The 24,636-nt window shown below is 37.6% G+C and overlaps 1 protein-coding gene across 1 annotated transcript in view; it reads left to right on the top strand.

The window, feature by feature from the left end:
- The window catches only part of LOC150106224 (protocadherin-like wing polarity protein stan), a 96,258-nt gene extending 79,770 nt beyond the window's left edge, over positions 1-16,488 (top strand). The window contains exons 5-6 of the mRNA XM_090392960.1: positions 9,923-10,048; positions 16,331-16,488. Of these exons, the coding sequence (XP_090249086.1) occupies positions 9,923-10,048; positions 16,331-16,488 (284 nt within the window). The remainder of the gene's footprint in view (positions 1-9,922; positions 10,049-16,330) is intronic.
- Positions 16,489-24,636: the final 8,148 nt, after the last annotated feature.

Below are 24,636 nucleotides of genomic sequence, written 5' to 3'. Positions count from 1 at the left end.
GTCCAACAAAGAATTAATCTATTTCTCATATACTTGTATGGGAAATATTGTACCACAATTCAACATTAGTTTGGCGACGGATTAGTGTCTGATTGCAAGGTGCCACTGTACTGTGAAAGAGCAGCTAATAAGTGGTAAGAAAATTATGGAAAAGTGAGCAAGTGATCTGGTGAAAGAAGCAATCGATAATAGCTTGAATGACGTAAGCAATATGAGCATAGTGATTGTTGTAAAAATATGGTGAATGACATGGCAGAGTGTAGTGAGACAGAAGAAGATGCGAAAGATGGTGGAATGTAGATGAACGATTGAAAGGTAAAGAAGCTGGCATGAAAGATATCAACATAAGTGAGTAGAAAAGAATTGGTAAAGTGGAGGAATGAATTGATGCATGTGCAGAATGAGATAGGTCATTCAGAGAAGAGATTGGTAGTTGGAGGTTTAAGGAAGAAGGTGCTAGTGTAGATGAGTCAAAGATGAGTGATTGCAGGGGAATGGTGGAAAGTAACGTAATGCTGTGTGAGAATTTGTATGACTGCTCCATTTCACCTCTTTCTATGGTGAAAGAGATGGAAATAGAGCTGTGTTAAAAATGTCTGAGAGGAGCACTGATAGGAAATATAGTCAAGTTGACTATGCTGCTTGGAACAAATGATTTGCATGGATATGTCAATGAGGTAGCATAGAATTTGAGTGTTACTAGATATAATGAAGTGAAAGAGCATGAGAGGAGAAAATTTTGTTGCCAAGGTATGATAGTGGAGCTGAGGAGAAGAGCAGTGAACACAAATAATGTGATATCTAGGATGTGCAGCAAGAGATGACTCGAGTTTGTGAATGTAATGGATAAATTTGAAGGTAGGAGAGAGCTATCTGGTGAAGATGGTCTGCATTTGAATGAGAGTGGTAGTATGAAGCTGGGTAGATTGCTGAAGAGAGGAGTGTATAGCCAGTCACGGAAATGAAAACTAGACATTGAGACTGTGAATGAAAGATATGAGATAAGGGACAAAGGAATACAAGATAGAAATATAGAGATGGGAACAGCAGAGTCAAACACTTGAATAAACAGTGCAAAGGAGTATTAGGAATAAAGATGCAGAGTTTGTGGCTTTGGTGTCAATGAGTTGTGTTTAACTGAGGATAATGTACTCACTGGAATATAATGTAATTTTAGCATTTCTGAAATGACAGGATAAAATATGAGGTTGTGTAGAATGAATGATGAGAGGAAATTAAAAATGTTGCTGTTTGGGATGATTGAAGGAAAGAACAAACAGAGAATGGGACAATGACATTGTAAAATGGTGCAGAAACTCTGTACACAAATTGAGTTATCTTGCACAAAATAGAATGCAATGGTAGAATCATATCAAAAATGGCATCAGACACCTATAGGCATTGAACCCATATTGTTGTTGTTGAAGGGGGAAAGAAATTGACAGTGCCTGTGATATTGTTTGGAATCAATTACTTATGGCAATGTATGGTATTCCTAAGATTTGAAAAATAAATTACGTAGGAGTGCAATCATGGAATTAAGCAGAAACTTCTGAGATCTGAGAAAGAGAATGTTTTGGAAATTCTTAATCCAGAATTGTCTGTTATGTGCACCATCCCTGGAAATGCCTACTAAAGATTTGAAAAAGGTTAAGAACTGCCACTTCAAAAATTTTGCAGGTTTTCAGTAGCGAAGTAGTTCCTGACTGCAGCTAAAACAAGAACGAATAGTGCTGAGTCTATCATCACGACCATTCTCAGAAGACAGTCAGTGAACTTGATTACAGATATAATTTTGCCATCATGCCACTCCCCCAAGTGTTAGTTTTGGAAATAACTAGCATGGCACATGGTATCTATGATTTTGTACCAGCAGTCACTAATAACATTCATTTGGATGTGGCTAGTATTCTGATAAAATCCAAACCTCCTAAGAATAACATTTATACCTAAAGAAGAAATATCAACACTTAAAGTAATATAGGAATCAACTATTATATAAAAAGCAGATAAGGGAAATGTAACTGTTATTATGGACAAAGCAGATTACAACAGAAAAATGAGTCATCTGTTTAATTCCTCTACTTTTCAGATTAGAGATTAGGATCCTATAAAATCCCAAAAGAAAAAAAGCATATAAAGTATTAACGGAAGTTACATCTTGACCTAAAGAGATTTCCATTGCCAGACAGGATGAACTCTCTCTCCTTGGACTGTAATTTACTTCCAGCCTCTCTTGGCACAGACATGTCATATCACTAGCTTCCTCAGCTTCTAAAAAAACTAGGCATTCTTTTCTTAAGAAGCTATTTTACACCTACTCGGCTACTAACCATATACAAATCCCAAATCTGTCCATGCTTAAAATACTGTACATGCATTTGGGGTTGTGCACCTAAACCCATAAAAATTCTTGGTGCTGTCCAGAGGAGTGCAATTCAGTTCATAGATGCTCCTTCTCTCACAGGCTGACTTCAACCTTTATCTTACAGGTAGGATGTAGTAGTGTTACAGCTCTCTTCTACAGGTAATTCCATGGTTACTTCTCCAACAAGTTGGCAAATATCACTCTTCCATTTGCTGTTAGGCCTGTTAAAACAAGAGCAGCAGCTGTCTAACATCCTTTTATAATACAACTGACTCAATTGAACCTGCTTTTCCTCTTTCTCATTTATTCCACCCACCTTCTGCCCTCGGGAACAGTCTCCCCATGATCTGTTTCCCAACAGTTTCATCCTACAGCTCTTTAAGAAGAATGTCAATAGGTTTCTTCTCTCTCATGTCTTATCTGCACCTCACACATGGCACTGCTATAGGTTCTTGTACCTCTCGTGTGGGATAAATATATATATATAAAAAATTACCTCTTGCTACCGGTTATTTTTCACTCGATACTTTTGTACCCTTTTCTTTTACAGTACCAAACATCTAATCTTGTGCTGCTTTTTAAAATTGTTTAACACATGAGAAGCTGCAAAGTCTATAGCAAATCAATACTGTTTGCATCAGAGTTCAAGAGAAAAGTAATCTGTTGATTTTTTGAAAACCTTGAGGTTGTTTGTGGGAATGGCTGTTTCATAGAACAGAGATAGCTGAAATGAAAAATGAATGGCAGTAGCAGATTTTGATGTTCAACTGTGTGGGTGGGTGGGGAGAATGATGAATGCTAGTTCTGTTGAGCAGTGCCATGGAAATATTTGTAGACGAGACAATGCAGAAACAGACTAGGCTGAGACCAGGGGGTGGCTCGTACATAGGCACTGCCGAACTGCAGCATCCCCAATTTTTCTCGATATATAAATATATTTATTAATTTATTTATATTTGCTTGTAATATTTAATTTTATCATTGCCAATCCTATACAATTCTCTTATTTTGTATAAGAAATAATAAAAGTCCATCTTGTAGCACTTAGGAAAGCGAAGGCCGCTAGCAGCACTGTGTTTACCACAGTGTCATGTTGCTATGCGCACAAGCATATGCACGTCATAGTGAGATGCAAGCTATTAGCGTAATGCAGCACTGTCTGTCACGCAGTTCCACTGTTGTTTATATGCAGTTTGCGCCAGAGTAGTGTTTGTAGTGCTTATCGTGTTTACTCCGTCTTTTTAAATATTTGGAGATTACAATTAAAGGATTTAAATGTAATATCCAAAAATTGTATATCCATTCCTTTAATTACAATTAAAGGAATGGATTTTATTTTTAAGTAATTTTGAATTATACCAAACTGTATAATTTTATCAATAATAAACAATATTTTTTTGCGTTTAATTTTTAAATGTTTTGCCATAATTTTGATATTTTATCCAAACACGTATACACTGTACTGGAGAGACGGTCTGTTGGATGGGAGAAGAGGCATCAATTAGCCTTCTAAACATTAAATTTTAGAAAGTTCTTAGGTATATCACCAGAAATATGAGAGCAGTGTAATAAGGTCAGGCAGATTTGGAATTTGTACGAAGTAGCTGCACAGATGAAAAGCAAGATCTTGAGTGAAAAAGGATGTTTTCTTCTGAGGATAAGATTTAAGTGAGACATGGTTGGAAGAGGATAACATCCTGACAGGAATAGAGGTGGAAGGGTATGATGTGTTTCGTGAGGATAGAAGTGGTAAAAAGGGAGGGGGAGTGCTATTGATGATAGAGAAAGAGTTATGTCCATTCCATGTAGAGATGCAAGACAAAAATAGTGCTAGTGGGTTTTGAGGCAGTATGGTGTGAGATAGAGGTGAATGGAATCAAATACTTGGTGGGATGTTGTTATAGACCAGGTAATGTGGATGGTAGTGATAGTGGAATGTATAGTCAAATTAGCCAAGCAAATAAGAAAAGGGTGGTCATTATGGGTGATTTTTATTATGGCAATATAGACTGGAATGATGAGATAGCAACTGGAAGTAAAGGAAATGAGTTTCTTGAGTTTTTTGAGGTATAATAACCTCAGACAGTATGTAATAGAGGGCACACGAGGATTAAGGGTCTTGGATTTGGTCATCTCATCAGAGGACGTAATTATAAATGAGGTGTCAAATCATCCACCATTTGGTGAGAGTGACCATCAGGTGATTACCTGGGTGGTTGCCAACAGTGGGAGGATCCCTGTGAGAAAAGGGTACATGTGGAACTACAAGGGGGTGATTATGAAGAGCTCAGGAGACAGCTTGTGGGTGTAGCATGGCATGAGGAGTTAGCTGGAAAAGAGATCAATGCAGCTTGGGGATTTTTCAAAATTATCTAGTAGATGCAATGTCTAAATGTATTCCATAGGTGAGAAGATTAAATAAGGTAGGTGTGAAATGGATGAATAAAGAGATTAAGCATGCAATACAGAGATATAGATTATTGTGGAGGTAGCATAAGAGAAGTGGAAATAACCAATTTCATGAGGTCTACAAAGACCAGGCAAGGAGGGCGACTTGGTTGGTGAGAGTAGCTAAAGAGATATATGAATAGCTAGTGAAACCAAAAAGAATCCTAGGGAGATCTTTCGATATGTAGCCAACAAAAGAAAGAATGATTATGGAAGGATGACATTTGATTTGAGAAAATGGTATAACGACAGCTGTTGCAGAATGTGTGGTGGAGATACTTAATGAACAGTTCATAAAGATCTTTCAATTTTGTGAATGTGACTTCATGGAGAGATTGAGAGCAGTTGATGATGGGGAGGAGAGACTGATTGTAAGTGAGCAAGAGGTGTTTGGGGAGTTGAGTAAACTAGATGTAAATAAGGCTGTGGGACCTGATAATATATCACCGCATATTCTGAAGGAATGTGCTAGGGAGTTGACCTGCTTTGACATATTTTTTTAATGAGTCTTGCACTTGGTCAAGTTCCTAAGGAGTGGAAGGAGGACAAGATTGTGCCACTTCATAAAAGAGGAGTTTGAACTCGAGCATCAAACTATAGGCCTATCTGTGTCAGGTGTTGTGGTTAAGTTGTTGGAGAAACTTGTGAGAATTACGATCCAGAGTTGGGTCGACAACAATGGTATTATCTTTGATAGACAGCATGGATTTGCTAAAGGGAGGTCATGTTTTAGTAATCTATATACTTATTACAATAAAGTGGCTGCTTCCTTGGACAGCGGAGAAGGATACACAGTAATATACTTGGATTTCGCATAGGCTTTTGATAGAGTACCTCATGATAAGTTGACAGTCAAACTAGAGCAGATGGGATTTGATTATTAGATTAGTGCATTGGATTGGAGACCAGGTATCAACAAGTTGTGTATGGGGGTGTGATATCCAGGAAAAGGAAAGTCACTAGTGGAGTGCCTCAGGGGTCTGTTTTAGGGCCATTACTGTTTAATTTGTATATTAATGATATTGGCAAAGATTTGGATGGAGATATTCAGTTGTTTGCAGATGATGCAAAGTTGGGACGAACCATAAAGAGTAGTGAAGATGTTGCGGCATTCAAGAAGACTTGAATAAATTGGGTGATTGGGCACGGAAATGGAGATGTGAGTTCAATGTTACAAAATGTAAGGTTTTAAAATTTGGAAAACAAAGATGGGATGCAGAATTTATGCTTGGTGAAAATATATTGTTGGAGGTAGAGGAAATAAGAGATCTTGGGGTTGATAGTGAATAACGATCTAAAATTTAGGGGACACATCGCCAAAATTGTGAAGATAACACAAAGGCTTCTGGGAATGATGCGGAGGACACTGACGTGTAGAAGTAGGGAGATTCTTCTTCCTTTGTATAAGACTTTGATTAGGCCACACATGGACTATTATGCCCAAATTTGGTCACCGGGTTTTCAGAACGATGAAGAGATGTTGGATAGGGTCCAAAGGTGATTGACTAAGGTAGTTTCTGACCTCTGGAATGTCGAGTATGAGGAAAGATTGAGAAGATGTAATTTGCAGAGTCTGGTGGACAGGAGGAAGAGGGGAGATATGATAGGTTTTCAGAAGGATGAAGAGATGTTGGAAAGGGTCCAAAGGCAATTGACTAAGGTAGTTTCTGACCTCTGGAATGTCGAGTATGAGGAAAGATTGAGAAGATGTAATTTGCAGAGTCTGGTGGAGAGGAGGAAGAGTGGAGATATGATAGAGACCTACAAGTTGGGAAGGGATTGTTATAGGATCAGTGGTGGAGAAGTTCTGCAGAGAATTGTGGGAGATCAGGGGAGAACCAGAGGTCATCCCTGGAAACTGTATAAAGAGGGTTTGTGTAGGGGAGTGAGAGTTTTTTCCTGCAGAATTGTGAGTGATTGGAATGCTTTGCCTGAGAGTGTGGTGTCTGCAAGGAGTTTGAGTGTGTTTGAGACACGGTGTGATGAGATCTGTGTGTGTGATAAAAGGATCTCCCAAATGGGTCTTTGACTCCATGAGATAATAATAATGTTATAAAATATAGTTTATGCTAGAAGAGTGTAGGGGGCATCAGTCTGAGAAGTGAGATTGAGTATTGATTCTTAAGCTGAGCATTCTTGAAGGTAAGAGAAGGTGAAAGAATTCAGGTCTTATTGCAAGGAAAAAAATTGGATTTTGGAATTATTAAAGATAACTAGGTTGTTATCAATCCTCTGGAGTAGGATATGGAGAAAAATTCCCAAACACACTGTAACTAAATGCACACCTATCCAACTGAACCCCCCCCTTCCAAAATTAAGATTATCATTATTGACTTGAAAGACAATTGAAAGTAAATTATATTGCTCTGAATACATTGCAATAAGAACAGATTAATATGTTATAAATACAAAAAAAAAACCCATTTAATCTCTTCATTCATGGGAATGAAACATTACTTTTAAACTTACTCAATTCCCCTCAATACCTTATTCTCTAAGTCACATGACAAGTGCACAGCTGGTTTTGAATATTATCCACATGCAAAGCTCATCCAACCATGCCTTAAACTGATGCAATGTGTCTCATTCACAACACACTCAGGCAATGCATTCCACTCACCAACCATTCTTCATGCAAAGAACCTGTTCTCTCTTCACTTACACCTCACTTTTCATTTCGTGTTGTATCAAATCTAATATTGTTTATCAGATTCCATACTTATGTAACAATGTCTTCATCTTTAAAAAAAATCCACCCATGTTTAAAACCTTATATTCCTTGTAATATAAATTTAATTTCATGACAACCATGTTTTGGGCAGTTTTTATTTATTAACCTGTTTTAAACAAAACCTATCAGCTCCATTCATCTCAGTTAAATAAGCTTTGCTGTAAGCATTTTCATTAGTTAACAAATCTTTTTTTTTTAATGGAAGGTAATTTTGATACTAAGATATGAAGCCATAAATGCCGCAGTATTTTTAAACCTTATTATTATTATTATTATTCAGGCCTCCATGGAGTCAAAAGACTCATCGTGGGAGGTCCTTCCTAAAAAACACAGTCTATCAAGACTCATCGAGGGGAGCCCCCCCCCCGAGAAACACAAAGTCTATCATACCACTCCTTAAACTCATCACCACTCCATTAGGCAATGCATTCCATGGTTCAACCACCCTCCATGCAAAGAAACCACTCCTCGCCCTCTTGCAAACAGTGTCCTTTCGTAACTGCCAGGAGCCTCTTGTGGATGAAATATTGAACTAAGTACTCTTTTTGTACTTTTTCATTCAGAAATGTTTATATTACATATTTTGAAATTTCATTTTGTTTGCATCTGATATTATTAAAACCTGATCTCCATGGAGTGATAGACTATCATGGGATAGTCTATCACTCCATGACTATCACACACATGGCTCATCCAACCGTGCCTCAAACTGATTCAATGTGTCTACATTCACAATGCACTTTGGTAATGCATTCCTCTCACCAACACTCTCCATGTAAAGAACCTGCTCCTCATTCTTCTAACACCCTCCTTTAATATCTGCTATATATCCACCCATGTTTAAAACGATGTTAATTTTGATATTCTTTTTGTTAATTTACTTAAAATTTATTAATGATGATAAAGCATGTTGGAATATAATAAAAATATTAAAAAAAATATTTTCATGAGCAAAATTGTATAGGCTCATGGTGGAAGTTTTTCCACTTCGTTATACTATAAATTAAAGATGCCAAACCATTATATTCTTGGTTTAATCCTTTATCCATATGTAAGCAAAGAAAGTTTGTGTCTGAAGTATTTTCTGGGCTGGGCAACTTGTATATAGAAGCTAATGACTTTAAATCACTTGCCATAGTATCTGACAATGTAAAGCGCATATCCTAATGGACATGTATAATGCTATGCATTATGGGAAGAGTCACTACTCAGACCCAGAGGTGATACCAAGGTTGCAGTAATGGGTTGAAGTAACAAGTTGCCCAGTCCTGAAAATACTTCAGGTGCAAACTTTGTTTGCTTACACTTGGGTAAAGGATTAAACCAAGAATATAATTTCTTGGCATCTTTAATTTATGTATAGGCTCATGAATTTCCTTGACTTTAAAAGTCCTGTTAACAGAACCCTATTTCACACTCATGGCATGAACTTTAAAGGCATGTTTATATCTCAATACTAACGGAACGGTCCTCATAATAAACATGGGTCTGGGAAAAAACTTGCATTTCCTTAACAGCCTTTTGAAGTTGTTGTATGAAGGGTGACACCATGCAATGGAGATAGATGCAACTTAATCTTGTGATTAAGGTGCACAACTATAATCACATGCAATATGCACCTGGAGTTATGTTCAATCTAGATTTGCCCTGAGAAGAAGTTATCTGTTTCGAATCATGCAGTAGTGTTTTGCAGTGGAAGGAGGGTTCACATTTACTGTATTGACTGATACACTCTTATTATGGACATGCCAAGAATTTGCGCATAAAACACATTGGCTTTATCAAGAGGCTTATCGCTGGTCATTGAATTCCCATTCTCTGGAATACTCACTTTTCTTTATCACCACCTTTGTGAGCATTGTAGCTTCTGTGCTACAAAATAAAGGAGGGGAACAAAAAATAGCAAGGGTACTGGAAATTGAGGAAAACATACTGCATATGGTGGAATAGAATTCACACCATATCTAACATACAGAGGATATCTTCCAAGAAGTTGTATGGGAGGTCCTGCTTGAAAATTGATAATTCCAATGGATTTAAGTATTTTACTACATTATCATTGATTGGTATTTTTCAAGTGGTTTCTGCAACAGTGTACATGCGTTTCTGCAATTGTGTGTGTGTTGGGAGGGTACATATTAATTTTATTAATTGATACTGTAGTTTTGTTATTTAATAATATATTATTTTAGAAAAATGCTGTAAGGTTTTTTTCCATTTGGTTGTAACACACTTCATTTATAAAAGTGCAAGCAGAAAACGTGTCTACTCATTTGTCAGTCTTTTACATTGTAATTTAATTTATGTCCTTTGCATTTTTAATTAGTTTCTTTTCATATATAGACTAAATGAGTAACATTTGTTTAAATTTTCAGGTATGGATCATAAATACGAATGTAACACAGAGGTAAATTTGTGTTATTCTAATCCCTGTGGTGCAGGGAGTACATGTGTGTCACAAGAAGGCGGATATACTTGCATTTGCAAAGAAGGCTTTGTAGGTAATTGCAAGCTAAGCATTATTCTGCTTCTAATTTGCATATTTAATATACTTACAAAGAATCCAGTATTTTTTTATTATTATCCCTATAATATTTATTACTGATCACTTGTTAATTTACTATTTTTGCTATTAATAAATTTATTATTATTGTTATTATTGCGGGTATCTCCATGGAGTCAGTAGACTCATCACAGGTGACCCAAACTATCAAAACAATATCTATCATCTCTCTTCGAAGAACTTGCAACTGAGTCAGGCAATGCATTCCACTCATTCACCATTCTCCAGGTGAAAAACTTCCTTCTCACACCCTTGTTAACCACACTTTTCCTTAATTTTCAGGGATGACCTCTTGTTCTTCCATCACTATCACACAGCTGAAACATTTCCCCTCCATCAATCTTATTAAAACCTTTTAGTAATTTAAATGTTTCTATCATATCTCCTCTTCTCTGCTTATCTTCTCTGCAATCCACAAGCTCTTAATCTATCAATGTAGGGAGCATTTTTTACGTCACTCACCAACTTAGTCACTCTCCTCTGAACCCTCTCCACAACCTCCTCATCTCCAAGGAATCCAGGTGACCAGTCCTGAGCTCAGTAATCCAAATGTGGAAGTATCAACACTTTATAAAGAGGAATAATAACCTCTTTATCTCTGGATGTTAGTGTGTTCCTCAATAACCAAGCAATCCTATGTGCAGTGCAATCTTGGACACCTTAGCAATGTGTCCCCTGAACTTAGTGTGTTCCTCAATAACCAAGCAATCCTATGTGCAATCTTGGACACCTTAGCAATGTGTCCCCTGAACTTAGTGTGTTCCTCAATAACCAAGCAATCCTATGTGCAATCTTGGACACCTTAGCAATGTGTCCCCTGAACTTCATCTCCCTATCCACCAACACCTAAATTTGACTAATGGGAAGACATAGAGACACAGTATAAGGAGAGCAGATGCTGGAAGCAGTAATGAATGTAAGTATGGGAATTATTGTTGTTATTATTATTACCCCAAGACCTCATGGAGTGAAAGACTCATCTGGGAGGTCCTTTTATCACACACACAGCTCATCATACCGTGCCTTGAACACATTCAAACTCCTTGCAGACACTACACTCTCAGGCAAGGCATTCCAATAATTTACAACTCTGCACGAAAAAACATGAAACTCATTAAGAACATGAAATTCATTCTCCTTATTTCATAATGCTAATCTTTTCATTCCAAACAATATTATTGTAATTGAAATCACCACCTTTTCTTGCTCACTAAGACAATTTGCTTATATATTACTTTGTTTTCACCCTCTACATTTCCCAGCCTATAGTAACACTCAAATAAACATCTCATGAATGGTCAGCATAAGAGTAGGGATACATGAAGAGTAGTTCAGTCTGGGGGGCGGGGGGCTATGGGACAAAAGGCGAAAGTGTAGCAGACAGGAATTTGACAGGTGTAGAGAAATCATAGATGAGGGGTAATATGGGTAGGTGTAGTTAGACACCAAGACATGAATTGCCATGCTTATTTATGACTGAAAAGAGTATCAGAAGTAAGGGAAAAGAAATTGTTGCATTGATATGATTTTATTCACACCAAAATACTTGAAATAAGAGAAACGTGGTGTTGGATGAGAATGATATCCTGACAGGAATAAATGGAAGGATATAATGTTTTTCATGAGGATAGGAAGGGCAAGACATGAGGAGTGGCATTTCTGCTGATGATGGCACAGGGAATGGTCCACACATGGTTGAGATATCAATGGAAAACAGCGACAGTGGTCTTGAAGCAGTATGGTGTGATGTTGATAGGATGAGATGTTTATTTGGGTGTTGCTATGGGCTGGGAAATGTAGAGGATGAAAACAAAGTAATACGAGGGCTGTTCATTAAATAATAAGACTAATTTTACTGTCACGAAACCACTCATCACAATATTAATTTCTGTGGAATAAAGAAATGTTGCTGTCTATATTAACAAAAGAGGTTGATAGATGGCTTATAAGGGCTGATGTGCCAGAGTGTCACGTGACTAAACGCAAGCTTGTTTCGGCGCCCCCAAGAGCCGCGACCAGTCGTCGAAATGGAAGTGTCCTTGGAACAACGTTATGCGATATCGGACACTTTTGACATGATACGCAAAGCTTTCCACGATGAAGCAATGTCAAGAGCAAGTGTTTTTCACTGGCATAAAACTTTTAAGGAAGGAAGGCAAAATGTGGAAGATCTTGAACGTGAGGGAAGACCTTCAACGTCCATCAGACAATGATCAACAGAGCAGCGATTATCATCAAGGAGGATCGCAGAATTACAGTATGCCAGCTGCATGTTGTCCTGAATATTTCTGTGGGAAGTGTTCACTCAATCATGGCTGAACATTTGGGACTGAAACGTGTTTGCGTCTAATGGATTCCCAAACTCTTGACACCAGAGCAAATGCAGCATAGAGTAGATGTGTGCACAGAATGGAAAGAAAGACTGGAACAGGAAGGCAACAACTTCTTAAAATGCATCATTACAGCAGATGAAGCTTGGTTGTATCACTATGACCCTACAATGAAACAACAAAGCAGTGAATGGAAGCATCCGTCTTCGCCTACCCTCAAGAAAGCAAAAACTGTAAAATCGGGCTGGTAAAATTATGACCATAATGTTTTTTTGACTACGAAGGCATTGTTTACCAACACACTGTAGAACCCGGGAATACTGTAAACGATTCATACTATGCAGATGTTTTATGGACAATGGTACAGCACGTCAAAAGGAAGTGTCCGTTTGCTGAAAAATGGCTTCTTATTGCACCACGATAATGCAAGGCCACATATTGCTGGTGGTGTAGTGGACGTTTTGCAGAACAACATAGATATCCTACCACACTCTCCATATAGTCCTGATCTCGCACCGTGCGATTTCTGGCTGTTTCCTCAGCTCAAGAAACCACTAAGAGGCCGCCATTTCGAAAGCAACAAAGCATGTGTAAAAGCTGCGGAGGCGGTTTTGAAAGCACTCTCAAAAAACTGACTTTCACATATGTTTAAGAAGTGGACGCAATGTTGGGACAAATGCATTGCGTCTCATGGTAGTTACCTCGAAAAAGACCATGTAAATGATGACGATTAAAAGTAATCTGTTTTCTGTATAAATATAGTCTTATAACTTATTGAACAGCCTACGTATATAGGCAAATTGTCTTAGTGAGCAAGCGAAGGTGGTGACTTTAATTACAATAATATTGTTTAGAATGAAGAGATTAGCATTATGGAATAAGGAGAATGAATTTCATGTTCTTAATAGAAAAATATCTCGGCAATACATAACAGGGCACATGAAGGTTGAGTCAGATCATCTGATCACATTATTGGAGGATGCAATTGTGGATGGAGTGGCTAATCTTCCTTCAGTTCGAGTGACCATGAAGTGATCATCTGAGCAGTAGTTAGTCATGTAAACTTGTGTGAAGAAGGGATTTATGTGAAATACAGGGCAAGTGATTATGAAAACTTAGGAGATTGCTGGGAGTTTTAGCATGGATCAAATATGCACTGATCAAGACCTATTTAACAGTAGTAATGTCTCAGTGTATTTCAAAGGCAAAAGACGAAATAAGGTGGGAATAAAATGAATGAATGAAGGGCTTAAGCATGAAATCTGGTAGAAAGCACTGTGGAAGCAAGACAAAACGAATATTGATAATAATCAGTTGCATGAAGCATACAAAGAGAAGTCCAGGAAGGTGGATGGGTTTTTCATCCTGCAAAACTGGCAAACTAGCCCAAAGAACACATACTTTACAGACATCATCATGTACTGGCTTTCTGGCCTTAGTTTCTTCAGCTGTACAAAGTAGTATGAGCAGAAATTAGCTATTCAAGTTGAGAAAATCGTAGCGAGTTCTTTTGATGTGTATGTGATAAGAAGAGGAAAGACTGGCTGTGGGAGGATGTGTTAGTTGATGACAATGATATATTGGTAACTGATGCAGAGCATATAATTGAAGTAGTCAGTGAGCAGTTTATCAGGATATTTCATCCTCATGAGAAGCTGCAGTGTAGAGAATATGGTGGAAGAGGGACTGACGGTGAGCGATTAGGGAATATATGAGGAATTGAGCAAGCTTTGATGGTAATAAGGCAGTAAGGAGTTTGCTTCAAGATATGTGATGGTATATCGCAATGTTACAGGGAACTTACTGTACCCTTGGCATACCTGTTTAATATTGAGTCTTGTAACAGGGCAAGGCCCAGAGGAGTGGAAAGCAGAAAAAAAATGTTCCACTTCGCAAAGGGTGGGGTATAAGACAGAGCCTATAATTTATGGGCCACACTCTGCCTCTCTCTGAGGTCCACACAGGAAGAAGTCTGCAAAGTTGTTTTTATTAGTAGCATAACTTTTCTCTTGGCAACTTCAGTCTTGGCTTAAATCAAATATGACTTAAATCACAACATTGCACTGAATCTACACTACAGTCAACATTAACAAAAATTTAAAAAGTCAAGAAATCACAAGCAGATTTTGGGTAGACTTAGATGCAAAAACTTTGCCTCCAACTCAATACTGTTCAATCCAAGCTTTGTTTCTTTGCTATGGCTGTTGGGTGCAGTTTCTGCCTTTCCTTGTTTTTATCTCTCTCTCTCTCTCTCTCATACACACACATCCAGATATTATCTGGATGTGTGTGTGTGTGAGAAGTATAAGTATTGCTGCAAAGGCTTCTGTGGAGATAGGACATGCTAAGAACATATTATCCAGTATTTTTTCCCCAAAATAAAGTATCACATAAAATACGAAACTATTTTTTATTATTTTCTCAACTAGTTTCATGAAATTCTTTTGTTTCACTTCATGATAATTACATGATAAATTTTAAAAAAAAATCTAGAAAACAAGTAATAACAGTTAACAACTCTAGTGAAAATATTTGCATATAAATAGAAATGAAAAGCATGCCATCACTGTCGTATTGGCTGCTTGTTTGTGGATTGCTATGTACTAAACTAGAAGATCAGAGTGCAATGTGATGAATTAGTGAAGACTAAACTTATTGTAAAATCATCCCTTGTCTCTTTTGTTGCACTGTTTCATCATTTCTCATTTTGCATTCTCTTGAGATAAAATGGCAATCTATGTGGAGCATTTTGTTTATTGCATCAGTCTCTACTCCTGACATTTGTCTAATAATAATATCCTTTCACAATCATTCCTGATTCTGGAAAGGTTGACTGGAAAGGTACCAAGTCCCTACACCGCACCAAAACCTGGTGCGAGCGATAATTCAAGGAAGCATGCAAAATGCTCAAACATGATCTGAATTTGAATAAAAACGATGGTCTAACAATTCCAAGAATGTGGAGGACCCATCTACAACCTTCATAGCAACCATGAAGAAAAATCTCAATACAAAAAGACTTGAAGTGTTTTTTTTCCCTCCTGAACATTCAATAGCAATTCAGTTCAATTCAATTCAATCTGTACTGTACAAATCCAGAAGATAATCGTAATATAAACTGTATAATTCCAGAAGAATCCTAGTACGTGAGGACTTTAGCAGAGTTTATTGTAGTTTTTATTTTATTTTTTATTTTATTTTATTTATTTATTTAATTTTTTTTTCCACTAGAGGGCAGGCTAAGAAAAAAGATTAGTTAACAATGTAGATCTAATTTACTTGTATAGAGTGCAACAGCATGTAGCTTGTTCTTATACACATGTATCCTTCTGAAGATGACCTCAATACAGGGGTCAAAACGTAAAGTTATTTTATTATTAATCAGTAAAATACTCTTTTCAACACGTGTTTCGTGTCCCTAAATTCATAAATATGAATGCTGATCACCGTGTAACCTTAAAAGAAAGAGACATTCCTCATTCTGTTGACCACATAATTCATTCCTTAGAATTCCTTAGGATTTTCCTTGCATCTCAGGAAAAATATTGTCTCATTGTCACTATTGTTGCAATGAGAAGTGGCAATGTATTCGAACAGTGTTATGAAAAGTGTTTTTTTTTCCTAAATTATAGTGTGTAGATAATAGTGCTTTTGTGATAACCAGACTGGATATTATTGTATTGTGGTTCCAAAAGTGTCCGCTTCGTTTTTTTATCTCGATTAATGTGGAATTGCTCGTTAATGTTACAAAAAAAAAAAATTGTAGCAGTGGCAGCAAAGAAGCGTATGCCAGCATGGAAGGTCTCAACTCAGATCAAGTGTTTCCCAGGACTTATTGCAGTGGACAGGATATGACAATTGTTTCATGTATGCATTCAAAATCATTAAAGATTTATGGAGTGTTAGATGGAATGATAAAGAGGAACATATTATAGTATATGAGAAGTGTGATGAAAGGCTAGGATCTACCAATAATGAGAATGGTGTTACCAAGAATAATCAGGAAATGGATGGGAGTGCTTGCAATGGTAATAATAGAAGTGCTTAAGCAAGAGTTAATGAAATTGAAGAGGCAAGTTAAATGTGTAGAGGAGAAATTGAATATTTGAAGAAGAGCATAACTGGTGTAAATGACAAGGAAGTTGATTAGAAGCAAATATCTAAGGATGATAGGTTGCTTTATATGATGATTCAATCATTAAAAGATGAAGTGCACAAAACATGTTTAACAGCATGTTAAACATGTTTTGTACAAGTACAAAGCATGTTAAACACGTTTTGTACAATAAAATGAATATCAGATGCTTTGCATAGAAAGAAGGAATGGCTTCAGAATTAGTGCAGTGGTGAGCACAAACTACTTAAATAGTAGAACAAAGAATGTGAAAAGGGATTTGATGAAGTTGTTGCAGATAGTGAAAAATAATAGTGTCAATGGGGAAAAAGTAGTTAGTTTGTTGCCCACATATGACAGTAGATAACTGAGGAGAGCAATACGCTAAATAACAATGACTGAATTATGTCAGACAGAGTGTTCAATTTGTGAATGTATGGAATGAATTTGAAAGGAAGTAAGACAAAGCTGATGAAATGCATTTGAGTGGGTTTAATGTTAGTCATTTGGAGCAAGAGTTGCATAATTCATACAAAATTAGTATCATTAAGAGTCAGAGAGAGGTTGAAAAGCAGGTTGTGGAAGGATGGGAAGAGGATGAATACAAAAAGGAGAAAGTGATTATAGCAGAGAAAAGTGATACAGTGCAAAATGGTGGAGATCATAAGAATATAAATGAAAATCATTCAGGATCAGGGAAATGGAAATGGTCAGAACAAAGAAGTGCACTATAGCAGAGAGAGAGAGAGAGTAAAGAGTGATTGTGTTAATGGGATGAATTCTCAAAGAGTAGAGAATTGTTATGTTTGTATACTAATATATGGAGTATCAGAAATAAAGGGGCTTAGTTTGTAGCATTGATTGAATCAGTATGACTAAAGATAATTAGCATAAGTGAAACTTGGTTGACTGAGGATGATATACTGTCAGGACTTGAAATGGTAGGATATAGAATTTTCCAAAAGGATAGGAAATCAAGAGAGCAGAGGAAGTATTATTATTATTCAGGCCTCCAAGGAGTCAAAAGACTCATCGAGGGAGGTCCTTCCTAAGACATAAAGTCTGTCAAGACTCATCGAGGGGAGGTCCCCCCCTGAGAAACAGTCTATCATATTACTCTTTAAACTCACTGACCGTTCTCGCTCCCACCACTCCATCAGGCAATGCATTCCACGGCTCAACCACCCTCCACACAAAGAAACCACTCCTTACCCTCTTGCTCACAGTTTCCTTTCGTAACTTCCAGGGATGGCCTCTTGTCATCACTCCTTCCCGCTGTTCAACCAAGCAAAAGAACTCCCCAGTGTCAACCCAGTAACCACTTCTCAACAGTTTAAAAGTCTCAATCATATCACCTCTCCTTCTTCTATCCACCAAACTCTGCAGTCCACATTCACTCAGCCGATCCTCATAACTATCCTTGTACAGTCCTGAAACCATCTTTGTCATCCGTCTTTGTATCCTTTCCACAGTTAATTTATCCCCTTCAAATCCTGGGGACCAAATCTGAGAACAATAGTCCAAGTGTGGTCTGATCAGAGACTTATACAACGGAATGATAACCCTCTTATCTCTGCAGGTCAGTGTCCTTCTCATAATTGCAGCAATCCTCTGTGTTACCTTCACCACCTTTTGCAATATGTCCCCTAAACTTCAGATTTCTATCAATCATCAACCCCAGATCTCTTGTTTCTCCTACTTCCTCCAGTATAACTCCTCCCATAGAGTATGCAGCATCCCATCGATGTTTCCCAAACCTCAAGACCTTACATTTTGCTGCATTAAACTGAGATCTCCATTCATTTGCCCATCTATCTAGCTTATTTAAATCCTCTTGCAGGGCTACCACATCTGCACTATTACTAATAATCCTTCCCAGCTTCGCATCATCCGCAAACAACTGAATATCCCCCTGCAATCCACTGGCTATGTCATTGATATAAAGGTTAAGCAATATTGTTAATGATAGCAGAGGAATTGTGTCCTTCAAGAGTCGAAGTGGAAAATAGTAGTATGTGTGAAGATTTTGAAGCTGTTTGTTGTGAAGTTGAGATCAATAGAATAGTATATCTAATAAGATGCTGTTATAGACACAGGGAATGTGGAGAATATTGATTGTGAAATGTTTAGACAAATTAGTTGGGCAAGTAAAAGGAAGATGATTCTAGTGGGAGACTTTAATTATAGGAATGTGGATTGGAAAGAAGAAATAGCATATATAACAAGGAGAGTGAATTTGTTGAGTTTCTGTGTAATAACTATCTAAAACATCGTGTGATGGAAGCAACATGAGGTTTATTGGTGTTATCCTCACATGATGTGGTTTTGAATGAGGTATCAACACTACCAACACCTGTTGGTGAAAGTGATCATGAGGTGTTGGTTTGGAAGTAATCAGACAGGAAAAAAAAGTTATTAAGAAGGCCTATATGTGGAACTATAAGCTGGATGATTATCAGAAGCTCTGTAGTCAATTAGTATCAATACATTGGGTTGATGAATTATGCAGAAAAGATGTTCACAGTGCATGGGAAATGATAAGGCAGTATCTAACACAAGCAATGCATAACTGCATACCAAGAGTTAAGTCAGTAATAGAATAGGAGTTATATGGATTATGGTGAAATCAAGCAAGCAGTGTTTGCTTGATTTCATAACATAACATTGTACTTCCTCCATAACAAAAGAAGTTATTATGGAGGAAGTCCAAGACAGTTTGCATTGAACAGATGTATGAAGAATATAAAGTGGGCCAGAAAAGTGACAAGCATGATTAAAAAGAAAAGTAGAATATGAGAGGAGATTGGCCAGTCAGATCAAAGCCAATCCAAGGGAATTTTTCTGCTATGTGGCAACCAAAAGGAAGAATAATTATGATAGGTTGATGATGGATAGCAGAGTAACCATAGCAAATGATATGGTGGAATTATTTAACGAACAATTCATCAGTTTATATCATACTGGTATGAAAGATGATTTGTAACATGTAGAAGTGAGACAAGAATTAGAATTAAAGGTGAAAGAATCAGATGTATCAAGCGTTGCTGGGGTAAGATATCAATAAGGCTGTACGAATGGGTGACATATCATCTCCACATATTTTTAAAGAATATGCAAAAGAGTTAGACATGCCCTTGTCCTGGTTATTTAATTAATGTCTTGCAGTAGGTAAGGTTCAAAAAGTGTAGAAGGCAAAATAATACCTCTCCACAAGCATGGTTTGAGAACAGAAGTTTCCAATTATAGACTGGTCTGTATATCTGCATTTGTGATCAAATTGGAAAAATTGGTTAGAAACAGAATACAAGATAGATGATGATGAACATAAGATTCTCTATGATGGACAGTATGGATATGTGAAGGACAGGTCTTTTAGCAATCTGCTTATGTTTTATGGTAAGGGAGAATTATTTCAAGTGATTTTCTTGGACTTTGCAAAAGCGTTCAGTAAATTACTACATGATAAGTTGGTGTATGCATTGCAGAGGATAGGAATAGATAGTATATTTGTTAGATGGATTGGAGATTGGCTCTCTGATACTAGCAAGTTGTGTATGGTGGAGCTATGTATCAGAAAGGAAGGAGACCAGTGGCACACCTCAGGGTTTTGTTCTTGGGTGCCCACTGTTTAACTTCTTTGTTAATTATTATTATTACGTGATACCTCCAAGACTCATCGAGAGAGGGCACCCACTCCACAGCTCTCAGCCTCCACCACTCAATACCAAGTAGAGTATGAGGACAGATTGAGAAAATGTAAGTTGCAGAGCTTCGTGAATAGAAGGAAGAGGGGGGGGGGATATGATTGAGACATATAAGCTAGTCAGAGGTTATCATGTCGACATGGAGACTTTCATAGAATGGGAGAGGGGACTAGGTCAAGGGGTCATTGCTGGAAGCTGTATAAGGAGGGTGTGAGCAGAGGAGTAAGGAGTAGGTTCTTTGCATGGAGAGTGGTTGGCGAGTGGAATGCATTGCCTGAGTGTGTTGTGTGTGTAGACATAGTGAATCAGTTTAAGGCACAGTTGGATGAGCATTGTGTGCAATAATGTGTACCTCCCAAGGTGAGTCTCTGACTCCATGGAGGTCAAATAATAATAAAACATAGTTACTTAAAACAGCATGTGTTACTTGTCCATATCTATATCCAGCATGTGTTACTATGTCATAGAAATGTCACTCGGACAAGAGATAGTACTTAGGGTGTGAGTGTGCTAGACATGATGATAGCATTAGAGGATTTGTCCATATTTCATCCAAGCCAGCAGGCTGACTATACAGTTTAGACTGGTGGGATGACTTGCAGTATTGTTGGTCTATGTTGTAAACTTGGGATTGGTGCAAGTACCTTGTTTATTGCACAGATTAGCTATTCTTAACAAGTCCAAGGTCTGGGTTATATCCTCATTTTCCATCTTCCACTGTTAAATGATGATGGCTGTTTAGGATTGTGTATAAGACTCATTTGATTATTTTCAGCCCACTGTTCAACTCGCTCTCTGTCCTCATTAGTTTCACTATAACCCCACTATGTGCTACGAGTATTGAAGTCACCTATAATAATAGCAGATTTCCTGTCAAATACTGGGACATATCAAAAACAAAGGTTATACTAGGTGGTTTATATACTGAAAATACAATGATGTTGGTCCCACCTACAGTGTAACTTTGGGGTTTTACTGTATATACATTATCAGATGAATTATGAAAATGACTATAAAAACAGAGGAAAATTCACATAAATTTATTGCTATAGAATTTTCACCAAACTATCATAGCCATTGTCGGTGCTGGATCACAGAATGGGGATTAAACAATAACAGAAAATTCTGATAAGCACCATCTTGAGTAGATAACATAAGAACTAAGTAAGGTAAATAATTTCCTAAGTTAATAAAACGCACACAAAGGGGGGTAATCAAAATAATGGGAACACCTACAGATTTTTGGGGGAATTTTTTTATTAATAAGCTGCATGCCTGCCTCGGGCTGTTAGACTGATAAGTCATGTACATAAGATAATGGAATTTGGGAACCATTCTTCCTGTAAAATATATCTCAACTGTACTAGTGATGTTGCAGGTGGAGAATGCGATCGAACTTTAGAGAACTGATTGGAGACAACTCCTTGTCTCCATACCTTGTCATAATCTTTGATACTGTGGCTCGTGATACACCTACGATTTCTGCTGTTTTGGTTACAGCAGCTCCTGCAAGCCACACTCCAATGATTATACTCTTCGGAGGTCACTGAGGTCTTACATTTTGCACACTTACTGCATGACTATCTCTGTACAATCACATAGACAATGCCATCCACAATGTGAGGTATATAATGTGGTGAAGTATATATTGGCTATCACATAGCAGTGCCATCATTGATGTTCAATTAGCTGTTGTGAGTTGGTGTGCAAAATTTCAGACCTCAGTGACTTCCAAAAAGGTATGATCATTGGAGAAGCTGCCATAATCAAAACGACAGAAGAAAGATGTCCCAACTGTGCCAGTGATGTTGCAGGCAGAAATTGTAGGTGTATAATGACCCATAGTATTCATATCAAAGACCATGACAAGGTATGGAAATGGACAACGTATTGTCTCCGATTGGTTCTCTAAGATTCAATCACATTTTCTGCCTGCAACATCACTGAATGATCCCAAATTCCATTATCTTGTGTACATGACTTGTATCCTTGTACGAGTCTGTTCCACATCGAATTCATGGTGTTCTAACAGCCTACAGCTTATTAATTAAAAAAAAAATTCTTCAAAAAATTTGTAGGTATTTCCATTATTTTGATTACCTTCTCTCTCTCTCTTTCTCTGTGTGTGTGTTTACACACAATTAATTATTATTATTCAGGCCTCCATGGAGTTAAGACTCATCGTGGGAGGTCCCTCCTAAGAAACACAGTCTATCAAGACTCATCGAGGGGAGGTTCCCCTAAGAAACACAAAGTCCATCATACCACTCCTTGAGCTCATTGACCATTCTTGCTCTCACCACTCCATCATAATATTTTTTAAATCTGCTAATCTTTCCTATCTTCCCAGTAAAGGGATAGATGTACACCATTGGATCTGTTTAAGTTAGGATAATGAAATAAAGCTTCAGACATTGCTTTATGAAGACTTTTCATGAGGAAACGACTTATGAAGGAATCTGGTCTTGTTCCAGTGAATTGTTCATGTTGATAGCATGCTCTGCTAGATGCATCAGGAATAAGACGGAGGAGTTTTTGGCATTAGTTAGTGCAACCTTGTCAAAAGTTATAGGCATCAGTGAGACTTGGCTAACAGCAGATGTGGTTTGAGGGATTGAATGTGATGGATTTAGTATCTTTATGAAGAATATAGTAGATAGAACAGGGGATGGGATACTGCTGCTAACAGGAGTAGGAGGTTGGATACATTGCAGTTCTTTTGAGTCAGTTTGGTGTGAGATTGAGACCAATAGGACAAAATATAAAATTGGTTGCTGCTATAGACCAGGGGGTTCCATGGATGATGTGGAAGACATACATCAGCAGATTAGTACAATGAGTGTAAGTAGAGTATTTATTATGGAGAACTTCAACTTCAGAGATAGATTGGAAGGAGGAGGAGATCACATGGCAGGAAGGAAATACAATTTATACACTTAAAGAGAGAGAATTACTTGAAGCAGAATGTGATGAAGGGTACTTGGCATATGAGTGTTTTGATCTGGTTATAATATCAGAAGACCTTGCTACATTGCCTCCAATTGGGAAAAATGATAATGTTGTATTAACTTGGGTGATAGCAAAAGATGTAGATCCAGTTAAGAAGTTATGTGTAACTGCAAGGCTGGTGATTATGATAAACTTAGAAAGCAGCAGGATAGCATAGCATAAAGATCTCAAAGGGATGTTCACATTGAATGGAGGATATTCAAGGGATATCTGGAGAAAACAATATCACACTGCATTATACCCAAGATAAGGATGGTAAATTGGGTAGTAATTAGATGGATGAGTAATATTATTAAGCATGACTGCAAAGAAAGAAAATGTTGTGGAGGATGTATAAGGAAAGGTGACCAGGTTACTCATGAACAGTACGAGGATCAGGCAAGAATGGTGACTAGCATGGTAAGGAAGGCAATATCAGATTATGAGAAGAAATTTGCCAACAGGTGGAAGGAAATCCCAGAATTTTTCATTATGTGGCAAGTAGAAGGAAAAATGACTATGGAAGGGTAACTTTAAAGAATGTAGATGGTAAAAAGGTAACAGACAGATACATTGTTCAGTTACTGAATGACCACTTTGCAAAGGTTTATCATCCAAGTGAAGATATATAGAAGCTGGGAAGGATTATTAGTAATAGTGCAGATGTGGTAGCCCTGCAAGAGGATTTAAATAAGCTACATAGATGGGCAAATGAATGGGGGTGTCAGGTAAACACGTTCATTGCCAACCACGCGATATCGCATGATACACGTTCTCACCGAACAGCCGATCACGCGTTATCGTGTGGACGTCGCTATCAAGTACAAAAAATTTGGCCACCACACGAAATTCCAATTTTCAGCTTGGCAATGAACGTGTTAATGCAGCAAAATGTAAGGTCTTGAGGTTTGGGAAACATCGATGGGATGCTGCATACTCTATGGGAGGATTTATACTGGAAAAAGTAGGGGATACAAGACATCTGGGGTTGAAGATTGATAGAAACCTGAAATTTAGAGGACATATTGCAAAGGTGGTGAAGGTAACACAGAGGATTGCTGCAATTATGAGAAGGACACTGACCTGCAGAGATAAAAGGTTTATCATTCCGTTGTATAAGTCTCTGATCAGATCACACTTAGACTATTGTTCTCAGATTTGGTCCCCAGGATTTGAAGGGATAAATTAACTGTGGAAAGGATACAAAGACGGATGACAAAGATGGTTTCAGGACTGTACAAGGATAGTTATGAGGATCGGCTGAGAGAATGTGGACTACAGAGTTTGGTGGATAGAAGGAGGGATGATATGATTGAGACTTTTAAACTGTTGAGAGGTGGTTACAGGGTTGACACTGGGGAGTTCTTTCACTTGGTTGAACAGCGGGAAG

The sequence above is a fragment of the Typopeltis vanoorti genome, chromosome 5 (genome assembly GCF_054136105.1).
Source record: "Typopeltis vanoorti isolate ZY-2024b chromosome 5, IOZ_Tvanoo_1.0, whole genome shotgun sequence".
Taxonomy (NCBI): Eukaryota; Metazoa; Arthropoda; class Arachnida; order Uropygi; family Thelyphonidae; genus Typopeltis; species Typopeltis vanoorti.
The sequence above is the reverse complement of the archived record's forward strand: the minus strand, read 5'-3'. Positions and strand labels throughout refer to the sequence as shown.